The sequence below is a fragment of the Euprymna scolopes genome, chromosome 9 (assembly GCF_053919585.1).
Source record: "Euprymna scolopes isolate OS-2025 chromosome 9, ASM5391958v1, whole genome shotgun sequence".
NCBI classification, from domain to species: Eukaryota; Metazoa; Mollusca; class Cephalopoda; order Sepiida; family Sepiolidae; genus Euprymna; species Euprymna scolopes.
In genome coordinates, this window is record NC_136490.1 from 152,827,473 (window position 1) to 152,844,155 (window position 16,683).

The window sequence follows — 16,683 nt, forward strand, 5'->3', positions numbered from 1 at the left end:
CAAGATCACACAAGAAGTGTGAAGAATGGTTGAGATCACATGGGTGACAATGAGGAAATAAATGTTGTTACAAAGAAAAAACAAGTTGAAGTTATTTTCTATTCTTTATCTGCTTTGTGACTGAAAGCTACAGCGTGTTGGGTCCCTGAACAACGTTACAGATGGATGTGTTTATACTTAAAAATTAGCACATTTTAGTATTTATTAACAAGTAAAAAATTCTCATGTATTTGATTATCTCTGGTCTTTCTCTTGGTCTATCTCATCGAGATGACTAACGGTTTTCTGACAAGTTCTAAGCGTCAATTTTTTTTTTTTGGAGACTTTTACTTAAAACAAGTTTTCTGATCGTCTACAAAACAAAATTTGTGTTGTATTTTCTGCTTTCTTATAATTAGTCAGGCAATGAAAACTTTTGTTTCATATAAAACAGTTGGACTTTAAATCAAGCCACAATAATGAACTGTTTATATTTAGAAATTAGCACATTTTAGTATTTGTTAACAAGTAATTATATAAGTATAAATAAGTGTCATTTTTAAGTTGGCAGCATTCTATTAAATGTATCTTGCTCGATTTTAGAACAGTTCACTTTTGAAATGTGAAAAATCTTCTGTTTTGGCACCAAATATTTTTCAATTACGTTTTTCTTCTTTGGCAATTGAACAAAAAAAATAATGGGTGTGAAAAATGATCACGTATGTACAAAGAAAGGCACATAAGTATTTCTACAAATATTCAACTTCAATATTTTTTTATCTTTTTCTTAAGCATTTACAAAACGAATTTATGAACAGTGTGCAAATTCTGACAGTTAATTCAGTGTTGATTTGAAACCAATCCTTATTTTTCAGTTCTCTAAAAAATCAAACAAATAACCTTTGGTTATTTACAAACTGAACAGATATTTAATATAATCGGATCCTTCTTAGACAAGAGAAAAATTCAGGTTTTCTTCAATGCTCATACATCTAAATGGCATGACATTAATACGGGTGTGCCTTAGGGGTTGATATTTGAATCTTTATTGTTCCTGATATTCATAAGCGATATCCTTGTTGAAATTGTGCCTGATTACTCTATGCTCTAAACTAGACATGTGGGGGGGGGGAAAATATATATATATATATATATATATATATATATATATTCAAATCAATGTCTGAAACCTTAGAAAATGATCTGTAATGTACACGGAGACATAAATAGATTTTAATATTAAATGCTATCAAAACAAAGCTGCTTCCGTTCAACAATTACAATGAAACTTTACTGATTGCCATGGATAGTAACATTTTAGCTGAGAGTTCATTATTCAACTCAGCCTAACATTAATTAGATGATGTTATCAATGCTGTTTTTTTTTTTTTTTACATAGGAGTCACCAGTTATTAAGACCTAGAGGACACTCGAGGATAAGGGTTAAAGAGTGTACAGTAGTCAATGGGACAATATCATAGTACTCGTTAGTAGTGTAAATTTGGTAAATTGGATTACTTAAGTGGAATGGCTCATCAAGAACTTGTTTACATTGGACTTGAAGATGACCTTATGTAGTCAGCTGGAAAGCAGGCAAATGGAAGAGAGTTTCACAGGTGTGCAGTTCTAAGAAAGAAGGTTTGTTCATGAAATCTATGTTTAGGTTTAGGCATAGATAAAGAGTGGGGGAAATTATTGATAGTGTTTTCAGCTAGACAGGTGTTTCTCGTAAAAGTTTGGTGAGCGGAGACTATAGATTGGAGCTCGGACGAGCACTTGCCATGAAAATAATGATAAAGCAGACACAGGCTCGCAACGTCTTTTTTGTGAGAAAGTTTGCAGCGAAGAGAAAAGGGCATCCCCTACAAGGCTATGAAGTCTATTTTGAACTCTATCAAGGCAGGATAGGTCTTTCTAGCAGCTCCTGCCCAGATGTGGTTGTTGCAGAGAAGATATTCTCCCCCTAGTGCGCTAGAAAAATACTCATACCTTACAGTATCCTGTATCTCTACAAAGCCACTAGTCTCTTTTTTAATAAAAAGACAGGAAAGAAAGAGTCTCTAATCTAATATGTCCCGCACTGTCAACCAAGCTTCAACCTCTGTCCAATCACTTCAATGTTGCATCCCTGTGCTTGTTCTACAAGTACTTTAATGAAATGTGTTCTGATGAACTTTATTCACTGGTATCTATTGACTAACCAGACAAGCAACAAAATTCCACGCCTTTGCTGTAAAAGTCCCCAGATGCTGAAGAGCCTTTTACTTTGAAAGTTTCTTTCCATGCACTGTTAGACTTTGAAATTCCCTCCCTGTATTTTGCTTCTTTGACTATATTAACTCAAAGAAGTTTAAGTATGATGTGAACAGATATATCGCTGCTCAACTCCCTTCTTGGAGTACCTCTGTATGCATAGCTCCTAATCTACAGTAACCCTTTTTGTCTCCATGGCAATTTGCCTTGTTTAAGATGAATATAAGTAAAAAAAAAATAAAAACAAAAAAAAAAGATGCTTTATTTTTTGTTCAAATTTGTTTTATTTTAATCCAATAATTTATAGTCATTTAAAAAAAACAAAAAACTCCAAAATGTATTCTGTTAATTTTTTTCATGTTTCCATTTGTTTGTTTCAGAGCTGCTGCAGCCAGATGTCGGCAGAAGAGGAAGCAGTGGATCACTAATTTAGAAAAAAAAGCAGAAGAATTACAAAATACTAATTCCCGATTGCAGGTTTGTAAACAGAAAAAAAATAAAACTTTGTTTGCTTTATTGAAAATCTCTTCTATATATATAAAAGGCAAAAATGGCTGTGCGTTTTTGTATGTCCGAGAAAGGCTTTTTTCACGGGGGTTCTCAACGAGGTTACATTTATTTAGAAGTTTCCTCATACTTCCTACATTATAATATCTCAGATTATCCTCATACTTCCTACATTATAATATCTCAGATTATCCTCATACTTCCTACATTATAATATCTCAGATTATACTCATACTTCCTACATTATAATATCTCAGATTATCCTCATACTTCCTACATTATAATATCTCAGATTATACTCATACTTCCTACATTATAATATCTCAGATTATACTCATACTTCCTACATTATAATATCTCAGATTATACTCATACTTCCTACATTATAATATCTCAGATTATCCTCATACTTCCTACATTATAATATCTCAGATTATACTCATACTTCCTACATTATAATATCTCAGATTATCCTCATACTTCCTACATTATAATATCTCAGATTATACTCATACTTCCTACATTATAATATCTCAGATTATCCTCATACTTCCTACATTATAATATCTCAGATTATACTCATACTTCCTACATTATAATATCTCAGATTATACTCATACTTCCTACATTATAATATCTCAGATTATCCTAATACTTCCTACATTATAATATCTCAGATTATCCTCATACTTCCTACATTATAATATCTCAGATTATACTCATACTTCCTACATTATAATATCTCAGATTATACTCATACTTCCTACATTATAATATCTCAGATTATACTCATACTTCCTACATTATAATATCTCAGATTATCCTAATACTTCCTACATTATAATATCTCAGATTATCCTCATACTTCCTACATTATAATATCTCAGATTATCCTCATACTTCCTACATTATAATATCTCAGATTATCCTCATACTTCCTACATTATAATATCTCAGATTATCCTCATACTTCCTACATTATAATATCTCAGATTATCCTCATACTTCCTACATTATAATATCTCAGATTATCCTCATACTTCCTACATTATAATATCTCAGATTATACTCATACTTCCTACATTATAATATCTCAGATTATACTCATACTTCCTACATTATAATATCTCAGATTATCCTAATACTTCCTACATTATAATATCTCAGATTATCCTCATACTTCCTACATTATAATATCTCAGATTATCCTCATACTTCCTACATTATAATATCTCAGATTATCCTCATACTTCCTACATTATAATATCTCAGATTATCCTCATACTTCCTACATTATATCTCAGATTATCCTCATACTTCCTACATTATAATATCTCAGATTATCCTCATACTTCCTACATTATAATATCTCAGATTATCCTCATACTTCCTACATTATAATATCTCAGATTATACTCATACTTCCTACATTATAATATCTCAGATTATCCTCATACTTCCTACATTATAATATCTCAGATTATCCTAATACTTCCTACATTATAATATCTCAGATTATCCTCATACTTCCTACATTATAATATCTCAGATTATCCTCATACTTCCTACATTATAATATCTCAGATTATACTCATACTTCCTACATTATAATATCTCATATTATACTCATACTTCCTACATTATAATATCTCAGATTATCCTAATACTTCCTACATTATAATATCTCAGATTATCCTCATACTTCCTACATTATAATATCTCAGATTATACTCATACTTCCTACATTATAATATCTCAGATTATCCTCATACTTCCTACATTATAATATCTCAGATTATCCTCATACTTCCTACATTATAATATCTCAGATTATCCTCATACTTCCTACATTATAATATCTCAGATTATCCTCATACTTCCTACATTATAATATCTCAGATTATACTCATACTTCCTACATTATAATATCTCAGATTATCCTCATACTTCCTACATTATAATATCTCAGATTATACTCATACTTCCTACATTATAATATCTCAGATTATCCTCATACTTCCTACATTATAATATCTCAGATTATCCTCATACTTCCTACATTATAATATCTCAGATTATACTCATACTTCCTACATTATAATATCTCAGATTATCCTCATACTTCCTACATTATAATATCTCAGATTATCCTCATACTTCCTACATTATAATATCTCAGATTATCCTCATACTTCCTACATTATAATATCTCAGATTATACTCATACTTCCTACATTATAATATCTCAGATTATCCTCATACTTCCTACATTATAATATCTCAGATTATCCTCATACTTCCTACATTATAATATCTCAGATTATCCTCATACTTCCTACATTATAATATCTCAGATTATCCTCATACTTCCTACATTATAATATCTCAGATTATACTCATACTTCCTACATTATAATATCTCAGATTCAAAAACACATGTCGTCTCTACATTTGTTTTGATCGACTTTTAAAAAATTCCCTCTCTCCCGTCCTTTCCAGTGTTTGTTTGTCTTTTTCGTATAAATAAAGCAAAATTAATTGAAGCAAACTTACTCGCCTAGCCTTCCGGCTGGGACGTTCAGAAAGGCAGTTAGCTAAGCTAATGTGGGGGAAAACCCTTCATATCAGACAATTGCTATTCATTTGGATGCGGCCAGAGCTCCCTCTTTGAGCGGGGAGCTGGTTTTTCCCAACATCGTGGAGAAACAGATACGGCAGAAACTGGCCTACAGCCAGAGTTCATTTCTGCGCCTGCGTAAACTCATTCGCTTAACTATTTATTTCTGCAAGTCAACTTTTTGATCGAGATTGCTAAATTTGAACGCTTTTCACTTCCTGTTGCATCATAGCGTAGCAGTAAGATGTCAGGTTTTCTTTCACTTTCTTTTCCGCCTTCACGGCACGGGGTTGAGCCTGCCTGCCTACTAATAGTTTTTTTTTTGCTCAGCACACACCTCCAAACACCCAGGCAACACTGGTCACCCTCGCTAGTTATAATATAAAAGAGTCTGTTTTGCATGTACTAAATGATTCATACACTTTTTAATTTCTGGTAATCAAAACTCTATATGTTAAACTCAATGTGTGTGATGTTTGTGCGTTTCCTATAGCAAAAAGGTTAGAGAATCTACATAAAATCTAATAGTGTATTTGTTATAAAGGACATAACTATGTATCGAACCGGATACGAAACAGTATATAAAAGAGCTACCATTTTAAGGTAGGGCATCGTGTCTTGCGTCCTACCAGTCTCGCGTCTTGCACTCGACAAGTGTACTCTGGTTAACCAAGCTTTCCAGGGACGAGCGTTTAGCTCTCACACACTAAGTTCCTTTTTCTTTTCCTTCATTTACATTTATCTAACTTCAAAAGCAAGTAGCCATTTTTATTTGTATTACTGCGAAGTACTAATAAACTTTCTTTTGTTACGCATTCCGCTTGGCGTATTTTGTCATATTATTATATACCGTTGAATAGGATTTAACAGAATTCTTATGTAAAATGTACATGGGAAGACATTGGATATGTTCTCAAGTCTCTAAATGTACTACCAAAAAACCATAAGTTCATAGCTCCCTTAAAACTTCCAATATATTCTACTTTTATCCAATTTAAATCATATCTATAAGATTTTCTGTAAACAAAACAAAACAATGGAAATGGTCATGAACCTCTAAATACCCTTCTAACCTAATTATGGGGGCTGAACTTTAAAACTTCAAGTATAATCTATTTTAATGACATTTTTATTATGTATAAAATTCTCTGGGGTAAAACAATAGAAATGATCCTGGATCTGTACGTTAGTGTCTATGTGCCTAATATCTATGTGCCTGCACCTCTAAGTGATCCATGGGGGACAAAACCTCCTTAATACGTGAACTCACAAAGAGGCTACAATTGCTGAATCCACATGCAATGAAGAATACAAGAGAAAATGTAACATTAGAAAAGACGGAGCAATCAACACCTGATACAGAATTATGCCACAGATCGGGAAATACTTCAGAGCTCGACTCGGTCTAACTTGCAGAACAATGGCATGATCACGGTCATCTTGGCAAGCGATGGCTGAACATCATCAATACATGAATAAGTAGCCTCCTCAAAGCACATCCATCTTCAAAAAATGGATATTATGAAATGTAAAAACATAAAAATTAAAACGATGATATAGTATTATGGGTTGGACCCCAAAATGACATAGGATTCCTCATTCAATCCTGGGTAACATAAAAAAGTTGATGTCGTTTGTATTGCCTTTTGTAAATTTCCTTTAAAAAAAAATGAGCAAATCTAAAGTTAATCAGAATTATTTTTAAATTGCAGTTATTAGCCAATCGAAAATATTCATATCTCATGACAAATCTAGTTTTAATGAGAAGAAAGGGGTAAAATTGGATAAAAGCACAGTAGAAAAATGAAGGAATGCATAAATGAGTTATCTCCCCTGTATTGATTCACTGTCCTAGAGAATTTTGGTGTCATTTTCATGGGTTATCTCCCATTTATTGATTCACTGTCCTAGAGAATTTTGGTGTCATTTTATGGGTTATCTCCCATTTATTCTTTCCTTGTTATGATTTAGCACTCATTTTATTTATTCATTTTTTTTATAAGTACTTTTGTACTACTATTTTGTGTTATAGATTAATAGATAGTTCTTGGTAAAATTCAGTTGTAAAGTTACACTCTTCTAAAGGTTGAAGATTCAATCCTCAGTGCAGGTAACACTCAGAATACAATTATGAATTACTTAGGATTTCTACTCAATCATGGCTGATGGAACAAGAGTATGCTACTCCCATGGATTAAATAAAGAATTCTGTTTGAAATTCCATGCAGATTTATGAGTGACAGAAAGATACCCAAATTCGACAAAATACACCTGAAGAAAGAGTATTACATTGACTGAAAAGTTGTGGAAATAATGCTCAAAATGAGAATAGCAGTTTGAAGAAATAAAATAATATGTACATAAGACTTGCTGTGTGTGTGTGTGTGTGTGTGTGTGTGTTGTTGTTGTTGTTGGAGTCTTGTCATTAGTGTCTTTACTACTGATCTAAACCTTCCATCTCTCAAGTCCAGAATGTTAGCTAAGACTCATTGGGTTTCCACTGTCTTGCATTGGCAGCTAGTGGAAGACATTGGTTGTGATTGTCAGCACTGTTGGTCACTGGCGGTTAATGCTGTTTTGAGGTGGTTACTTGCATTTACTAGCAAACACTGGCTGCTTTAAAAATTGTCACTGTCGGTTTCCATTGGACTGCTCTGAAATGAAAGTGCCTATCTTCATGGTGAGCAGTGCTCGTCACTGGCATTTTGAGTTACTTGTGTTTACTGGTATGCACTTACTTCCTTTGCAGCTATTGGTCAGTCATTGTCTGACATTATCATGATCAATGTCAACCCCGATTGGACTGCTGTGAATTGAAATCACCTGTCTTTTATTGTTTGGCACTGTCATCCAGTGGAAGGCACTGATGGTCATTGGCGGTTACTTGCACTTGGACACTAGCTCAGATGCCATTGGACTGATCTGAACTGAAATTGTCTGTTTGCAATGGCAAGCACTGGTGATCATTAGCATTTTGTGGCAGTTACTTGCGTTTACTGGCAGGTACTGGCTTCCTCTACAACTATCGATTATGACAAGTGAAATGAAATCACCTGTCTTCAATAGTCATGCACTGTCATCCATTAGCAGGTACTGCCATTCAGTGGCAGGCACTGTTGCTCATTGGTGATTATGATGATGATCGGCAGTAACTGATGATCAGTGTTTTTTTCAGATGGGCGAGTACTTGCAGACAAATCACCTGTCTTCAATTGTCAGGCGCTATCAGCCAGTGGCAGGCACCATCATCCATGGTGGTCATTGCTTTTTTAATGTGGTTACTGTTAATTCATGACAGGGGCAGGCACTGCTGTTTTTAGGTGGTTACTGGTGGGCACTAGCTGCCTTAACTGTTTGTCAGTGGACATAACTGTCAATCAAAGCTGGCTATGACCAATGTCGTGTTTTGTTCTGGAGTCAAGCTATTCTTTGTTGTATGCAATCGTAATTTGCTATATCGGTATAGATATGTTTTTGTACTTACACAGAATATGGACTGTGCTAATTTTTAGATATAATATTCAAGTTAAATTTAACATTATACGACATAGTTTGTGTATTAAAATGTTAGTTGAAAGTACATATAGCTCTGACCTCCCATGTTAAGAATGGATTTCTAAATAAGATTTCAACACAGTTTGTATTCTGCATGAGTACTTATTTCTTAACTGATAAGTGCATGAATATAGCACACATATTAAAAAATGTATGAAATAATTTTGGTGACCAAAATAGGATGTTTATTGTTTGTCTGTTTGAAACTTGTAAATGTTCTGAGAAAGAAAATTAGAGGTTCTTGATTACCACCTTTTCCATAACACAATATAGTTAATTGTTGTCGCATTTATGTTTTTATATGTTAATAAGTTTGTGTAAAATTTGGGTCCACTGACTATGACAATGGTGGTGTTCATTAGAGTCAAACTTATTGTTGATGTTTTGTTGTTGATAGGCTTTTTTTAACTGTTCAAAATTCCCTTAATCCACTAAATATATGTGAACAGTCAATCAAATTATCTGGAACTTTATAGTGAATTGTGAAGGAAGGGATTCATTTTTTTGTTAGGGAAGAATGAATGTTAAATATACAGAATAAGAAATTAAACACGGATGATATGTTTGTGAAAATATGTAGCAAATGTATAAGAGTTCCTGGTCCTGTCAGGAAGAGTGAGAGGAGAAAATAATGAGTGAGTAAATATCATGCTACCACCTGTAAATATGACTGATTTGAAAGAGTGACTCTCCTCCGATACAGGGTTTATGATAATTAATAAAATCAATTGATAATATCCGCAAAAAATGCATCACGTATAGTCAGTTAGTGTGAACATATTGAGTTTATGAGGTGCCTTCAATAAGTTTCCAGACTTTTTTTCTTATGGGCACTTTTATTGGTAGTTCACACATGAAATTCTGGTCCCCTTCAAAGTGATCTCCTCCAGCTGCAATGCACTTATTGTACCGTTCCAACAACTTCTGGAAGGCCCCATGGAAGTCCTCTTGTGTGAGCATGTCAATGACCTTCATCACAACCTCTTTCATTTCCTCAAGTGTCTCATAACGACAGACTCTAAGGTTTTCTTTGAGCTTAGAAAATAACCAAAAGTCACAGGGAGAAATGTCTGCAATGTGGGATCTGAATGATCAGCTTGACCATCTCCCTGCTGTCATGATAGCGTCTTTCTGATCTTCTCTGAACACCCTCGGGACAAACTTTGCACAAATCTTCCGCATCTTCAGTTCCTCGCGAATAATTGTGTGTACAGTTTCCACACTGACATTAAACTGTGCATCATCTCTCACAGACTCCCTGCCTTCCTTGAATTTCTTATGCCACTCAAAAACTGATGTTCGAGTCTATATGTTTCTGTCATTTTTACCAAGTTTATTTCATGTTGTTCTTCTAAAGCGTTCAGATTGCATTTTTGAAATTCACCAGCTGTGACAATCAGGCTTTAGTAGGGTGTATTCCAATTCTTGTTGTAGCTATTCATTTGAACTAGAAATCATAATAATTGGTCAGTCATCTCATAAGATGTATAGTAATAACCACCCAATTTCCAAGAGTCTATGACAATTCTAAATGCCTGTACAAAAAAGTCTGGAAACTTATTAAAGGTGCCTCATTGTTGTGGCATCTGTGTTTATATGGCTATAATGTGTTATTTTCGATGGAAAAAAAGTTGTCTCTATTTTATTACTTATTGACAAATATCCTATTAAAAAAAAAAATGAATAAATCATTAATGTGAATTTTGTTTCTTAAAAAAAACAAATCTACAGTATTAAATTGTCATTTCTGTTTCTCTTGATTTTTCAGAGTGAAGTAAATCTTTTAAGAACAGAAGTGGCACAGTTAAAATCTTTGCTTCTTGCTCATAAAGACTGCCCAATCACTCTTCAACAGAAATCTATGGGTCAACTTTCCATTCAAGCTGGTGAGTTTATAATCTCAGCTAAAAACATTTAAAATTGTAACATAATCCTAATCTTGTCCCTATGTTAGTACAGCCATTACCACCTGTTGTACCCTTTGCAGACTGTCTTACTGCACCAGACATTAACGTTATTATTATTGATATTATCGGGGGGGGGGGGGTTTCCTCTTCCTAAATAACATGACGACAATGGGTGATACAAAAAGCCAACATTTTATGAAGCAAAACTTATCTTTTTAACTTAATTTAGGATCGTCTCTGTAGGAAATGGCTGTCTTACACTATCAAAGTTGAATGCCTAAAAATACTTCCATCAATCTCCTAGAGTTAACATTCACAGACAACACGAATTGGAACAAATACATTGAGGCAGTTACCAAGGCTGCTGCGAGGAAGGTAGGCTCTTTCTACCGTGCTAAAAGGCTACTCACACCTGAGAGTATCCTGTATTTCTACAAGGCCATGATTCACTCATGCATGGAGTACAGTTGCTACATCTGGGCTGTAGCATCTGCCACTAATCTCTTGTTCCTAGACAGGCTTAAAAAAAAAGAGTCGGCAACCTTATAGGTCCTGAACTACCAACTAAACTCCAACTTCTGTCCCATCGCTGAAACGTGGCATCCTTGTGCCTGTTTTACAAGTATTTCAATGAACTCTGAGCACTAGTACCCCCTTGACGACAATACTCTCAATAAACCTGACAAGCAGCAAAATTCCACCCCTGTTGAGATCCCTAGATGTCGTAAAGCCTTTTACTCGAATAGCTTTTTCTCTAGGACTACTTTGGAATTCCCTCCCAGACCCCTGCTTCCCTGACTGTATTGACATGCAGAAATTCAAATGTTATGTGAACAGGCATCTCACTGCCAAACTTCATAAGTAGTGTCCCTGCAAATTTGGTCTCAAATAGTAACCCCTCATGACTATGTGGCTCTGTGCCTTGTTTGGGGTGAAACATAAAAAAAAACCCAAAAAATCATGATGGAATAAACGAATCAACATAAGTAGTCACATGAAGGATTTTCAATTAAATATTTGAAACTTCAAATGCAATCATATAAAACCTTTTTCTATTTAAACCTAGTGCTTTTTCTTGTTTAAACCTAGTGCTACTAGATACTGGCTTCTTGGCCTAAAATGCCCCAAACATTTTATTTTTTATTTTTCCTTTACAAAACTCAATCATGTTCTGCAATGGCAAAAACAAGAACAACAATTTTCCTCTACAAAACAATCAAACCAAACACTATGAATAAAGAACTTGAAGCATAAAAAACTTTCACTAAAGTAACGGGATTTAGCATTAAATAACATGAGGAATTGAGGCGTCATAAAACAAAGCAACCAAACCAAACCAAACCTGCTAGTTTGAAACTCGGACTAACTTTGATGCAAACGAAGCATAATAATTTAATATTTATTTGATGTTGCTATATTTTTTAGATTTTTATTTTTAAACCTATTTACTTGTATTTAAAAAAAACAAGGTTGATAGCCATTAGTCGCATGCTCTCGTTTAATGAATGAATGAGTGAATGTAGGATTGACATGAAATTTTTAAAGATAAACTAAAATGACCGAAAAATGGGCTGAAATGACTTAAATAAATTAAAAGTAAATGGCTTAGAATGACTTTAATGAAATTAACGATGAATTGAATGACCTTAAGAATGACTTGAATGCTTAAAAAAAATAACTGGAATCCTTCAAAAACAACTTGAATGATCTGGAGAATGACTTGAATGGCTTTGAGACTGACTGGTTGTAAAGTGGGTGATCATTTTACATTAAATTAATACAGAAACGTGATCCCCCTCTTTATATCACAATAAGTACAGCATTTAGTAAGAACAGATACTATACTTTGATCTTGGCCAAAAAAGGGTATTTATTTGCTCCCCCACCGAGCAAATTAGGCACAAGGCCGATTTTTAATGTGAGGAGTGAAGGGGAAATCGGGACCAACTGCTCGGGGAGTAGGGGAGCTGGATAGTGACACTTGGTATGAAGGGTTGTCCCTACATTGACCAAGGTCTTATATGTGGGGCTGCCCCCACATATGGTCTTTGCTTGCAGTATCTGCCGGAAAAGATACTACACTTTAATCTTGGCCAAAAGGCCAAGAAAAGCTTAAAAAGCTAAGAACAGTATCTATTAACAACAGACCTTTGATCGTAACCAAAAAGGCCAAGCACAAAAATGTTACAGACAGACCGACCGACCAACGAACCGACGGAGTGACTTATAGAGTCGCTTGCACACGACTAAAACACATCTGTTTCAATTATTTTGCATAAAATGGAAAAATATTAATCTTTCTTCCATGAAATATAGCTACATCTATGATGGGTAAACATAAGTTGATGAATAATTAACAAAAATCTAAAAAATTGTGCAGATGAAATTGAAATAATAATACCAGATAATTTAGTGAGTTAATCTAATTAAAATGAAATGATAATTAGATTACAAGATTTAAAAAAAAAATACAGGAAATTTAGCTTAATTAATTTCCACATAGATATAATTGTTGGAAATAGAAAACTGCATTTTAGTTTTGGAAGACTTTTTTTTTTTTTTTAGTTTTGAAAAATTCTAAGGGGAAGACAATTCAAAGAATTGTTAGTTTTGAGTAACACAAAACAAATGCACTAAATTATCATTAACACAAAATGAACCATTAAAATTTGTTAGATTTTCTTTTTTTTTTTTACAAGGAGGTCACCACTTATCAAGGCCCAGAAGCCACTCAGGGATAAGGGTTATTGCATGTACAGTACGTTATACGTTAGTGTTGAGATTTCATAAAGCGTCTACTTAAGGGGGCGGCCCATCAGGAACTTGTTTACGTTGGACTTGAAGACATCCAAGTTGTAGTCAGGTGGGAAACAGGCAGACGGAACAGAGTTCCACTGGCGTGCTGTTCTAAGAAAGAAACTGTGTTCATGGAATCTACGTTTTGATTTAGGCACAGATAGAGAGTGGGGAAAATTTTTCACAGTGGCTTCAGCTAGACGGGTGTTTTTCGTAAAAGATTGGTGAGGGGGGACCAGAGATTGGAGCTCAGACGAGCACTTGCCATGGAAATAACGGTAAAACAAAGACTTCTAACATAATTAGAATTTTGAAATATGATACAAAAGGAATTTTTTGTATTCATATGAAAATGTACAACTTTAAAAAAAAAATGTTTTTGAACAGTCTAAAAAAAGAAAGAAAAGCAAATTCTGAAGTTAAAGAAAAATGGTCATTATATGACTTTAAAAAAAACACGAAATTTTCCAAAATAAAATTTCCGTAATATATCAAAATAACCATTAAAAGTTATAAACCTTAAGAACTTCTTGAATTGTCTCCTCTTTGAATTCTTTAAAAATGCAAAACAAATTGTATATGTACCAAAGTAGATCTGATCTAATACATACATCAAATCTGTTGCCAAGACTGCTGGAAAAATGGTGAGTTCATTCTACTGTTCCAGTAGATATCTCACTGCTGATGCAAGTCTCCACCTGTATAAGAGCCAAGTACGTCCAACTGTGGAGTACTGTTGCCACATTTGAGTACGCGCTGCTAGAAGCAGCTTATCTTGCCTTAAGAGAGTTAAAAATAGACTTTGTAGCCTCGTAGTGGGGGATGCCCTTTTCTCTTCCTTGCAACCTTTTTCCCACAGAAGTGATGTTGTGAGCCTATCTCTGCTTTATCATTATTTTCATGGCAAGTGCTTGTGTGAGCTCCAATCTATGGTCCCCCTGGCCTAACTTACTAAAAACACTCGTCTAGCTGAACCCAATATCAATAATTTCACCCACTCTGTATCTGTTCACAAACCTAAATGTAGATTCCATGAACAAAGCACTGCACGACTGTGGAACTTTTTGTTTTCCTGCTTTCCAGCTTTCAAACTGACTACAATATGGTTGTCTTCAAGTCCGACATAAACAAATTCTTGATGAGCCATCCCCTTATGTAATCCAATTTACCAAATTTCCACTACTAACGATTACTATGACATGTTCCCCTTAACCTACGAGCCTTGATAAGCAGTAACTCCTTTGTAAAAAAAAAAAAAGTATAGTTAGAATATATAACAAAAAAAAGTATAGTTAGAATATATAACAAATGAAAGCTGAGATTTTTAAAGTGCTGCTTCCATGATCAGCTGCACAAAGACGTAAACTGTCTCATCAATGTCCAGTTGCCATTTGGATCTGATTTCAACTGAGATATTTTTGGTGTGCGTAATTGAAGTTATTTTATTCACATACAACAGAACAACAAAATAAAAGCACAAATAAAAAACACAAGAAACAGATAATGTTACAAGTTCAGCTAGAAAATTAGTACTCCATTTCTTTTTTTTCTTTTTTTAAAGGAAACATTTCTTATTCAATGTTCACCAAATAAATAAAACATTGCCGAAGCAAACCTTTCTTTAATACATGCACTATAAGTAATATTATAAACAATATAATCATAAAGAAATTTGTGAGAGTATTGCTTCTGAACTAAATCTCATTTGATGTTTGAGTTGTTACATTTTGTTGCTCATCTAGCTACAACCACTGTAAAGAATTTTTCTTTCTTTCTATGGGAACCTAAAACCAAATAATAGAACTTCCATGAAGTTTCATGAGATGTGTGATATTATGGAAAACAATACCACACAGCATCTACAAAATGGTTATTTACAAGTCAAATGTCAATAAATTTCTCTCAAGCTGTCCTCTAATCAATTTTTGCTTGTTCTGCCCATCCTTTTCAAATCCACTCATAGTATTATTCATCATTTAACTGACAATCTTAACCTTTATCACCATGGCATTTGGCCTCTGGAAGTGCTGACTCATTAAAATAAAAACCTTTATTTTGTCTCTATTACTTACCACTATTTATTGGAAATACGTCACTAACTCTAGATGGGTTTAACCAACTTCCTCCAAAGAAGGAAGTTTCATGGGAGTATGAAATTCACAAGTGGTCTCTAGTAGCATGTCTATTCCTGTTAGGAGAGAAGAGAACGTTTGGTTTTTGCAACTCTTGCAGGGAGGTGTTGACGTCCTCCTACATACAGTGCCTAGAATTCCCAAATTGGTCACCCATCTGGTACTGACCCGGTTCAACATTGCTTAACTTCAGTGATCTAATGAGAACTGGTGTGTCAATGTGATTATACCATACATACATCTATTTGTTGTACTTTTATGAATCTTAGCTCTATTTTTGTTCTTATAAATCTTAGCTCTGTATCCCTATAAATATTACCTCTATTTATTGTGTTCCTAAAAATGCTACCCCTATTGTGTCTGTAAATCTTAAATTCCTATTTAATTTGTCCTTATAAATTTACATCAGTTTATTGTGTCCGTATGAATCTTTCCTCTTTTTATTGTTTACTAGCAGGCTGACTTGTGTTGCTTGGTCATGAAATACACTTAAATATGGTATTCTAAATACACTTGAATATGATATTTCAATTCATGAAAATTTTGTATTTATCATTATTGAGCCAATACGCTATTAATTATTATCTTGTACCCAATATATAGTATTGATTTCAAAATATAAAAAAAGAATATGACTTGAGTACCATTAGTTAGAATTGAAACCAGAACTTGTAACCCTCCAGCATTATCCATTATCATCTAAGCTAAGTTTATATGAATACAAAAACCTTAAAAATTAAGGTTGCTAAACATATAATTGTATATTTGCTCATGTATGACTTATGCCTGTCAAGTTCCATCTTTTTCAATCTTAGCAGTTATTTTTACTGTCTAAAAACCAAATTGAATTTATTCCACAGGTTCAGATTCACTTTTAAGTTTCAAATCTGTAAACCAAAAATTGACAGAATAGTTTGAAAGAGACCGTTTCTCACAC

The 16,683-nt window shown here is 33.8% G+C and overlaps 1 protein-coding gene and 1 pseudogene across 1 annotated transcript in view; one reads left to right on the forward strand and one right to left on the reverse strand.

Annotated features, from left to right (window-relative positions):
* LOC145284936 (cyclic AMP-dependent transcription factor ATF-7-like) overlaps window positions 1–16,683 on the forward strand; it is a 122,004-nt gene that overhangs the window by 102,206 nt on the left and 3,115 nt on the right. Inside the window, exons 9-10 of the mRNA XM_080134034.1 lie at window positions 2,613–2,709; window positions 10,680–10,797. Coding sequence (XP_079990160.1) covers window positions 2,613–2,709; window positions 10,680–10,797 — 215 coding nt within the window. The remainder of the gene's footprint in view (window positions 1–2,612; window positions 2,710–10,679; window positions 10,798–16,683) is intronic.
* On the reverse strand, window positions 15,866–15,983 carry LOC145285063 (5S ribosomal RNA; annotated as a pseudogene).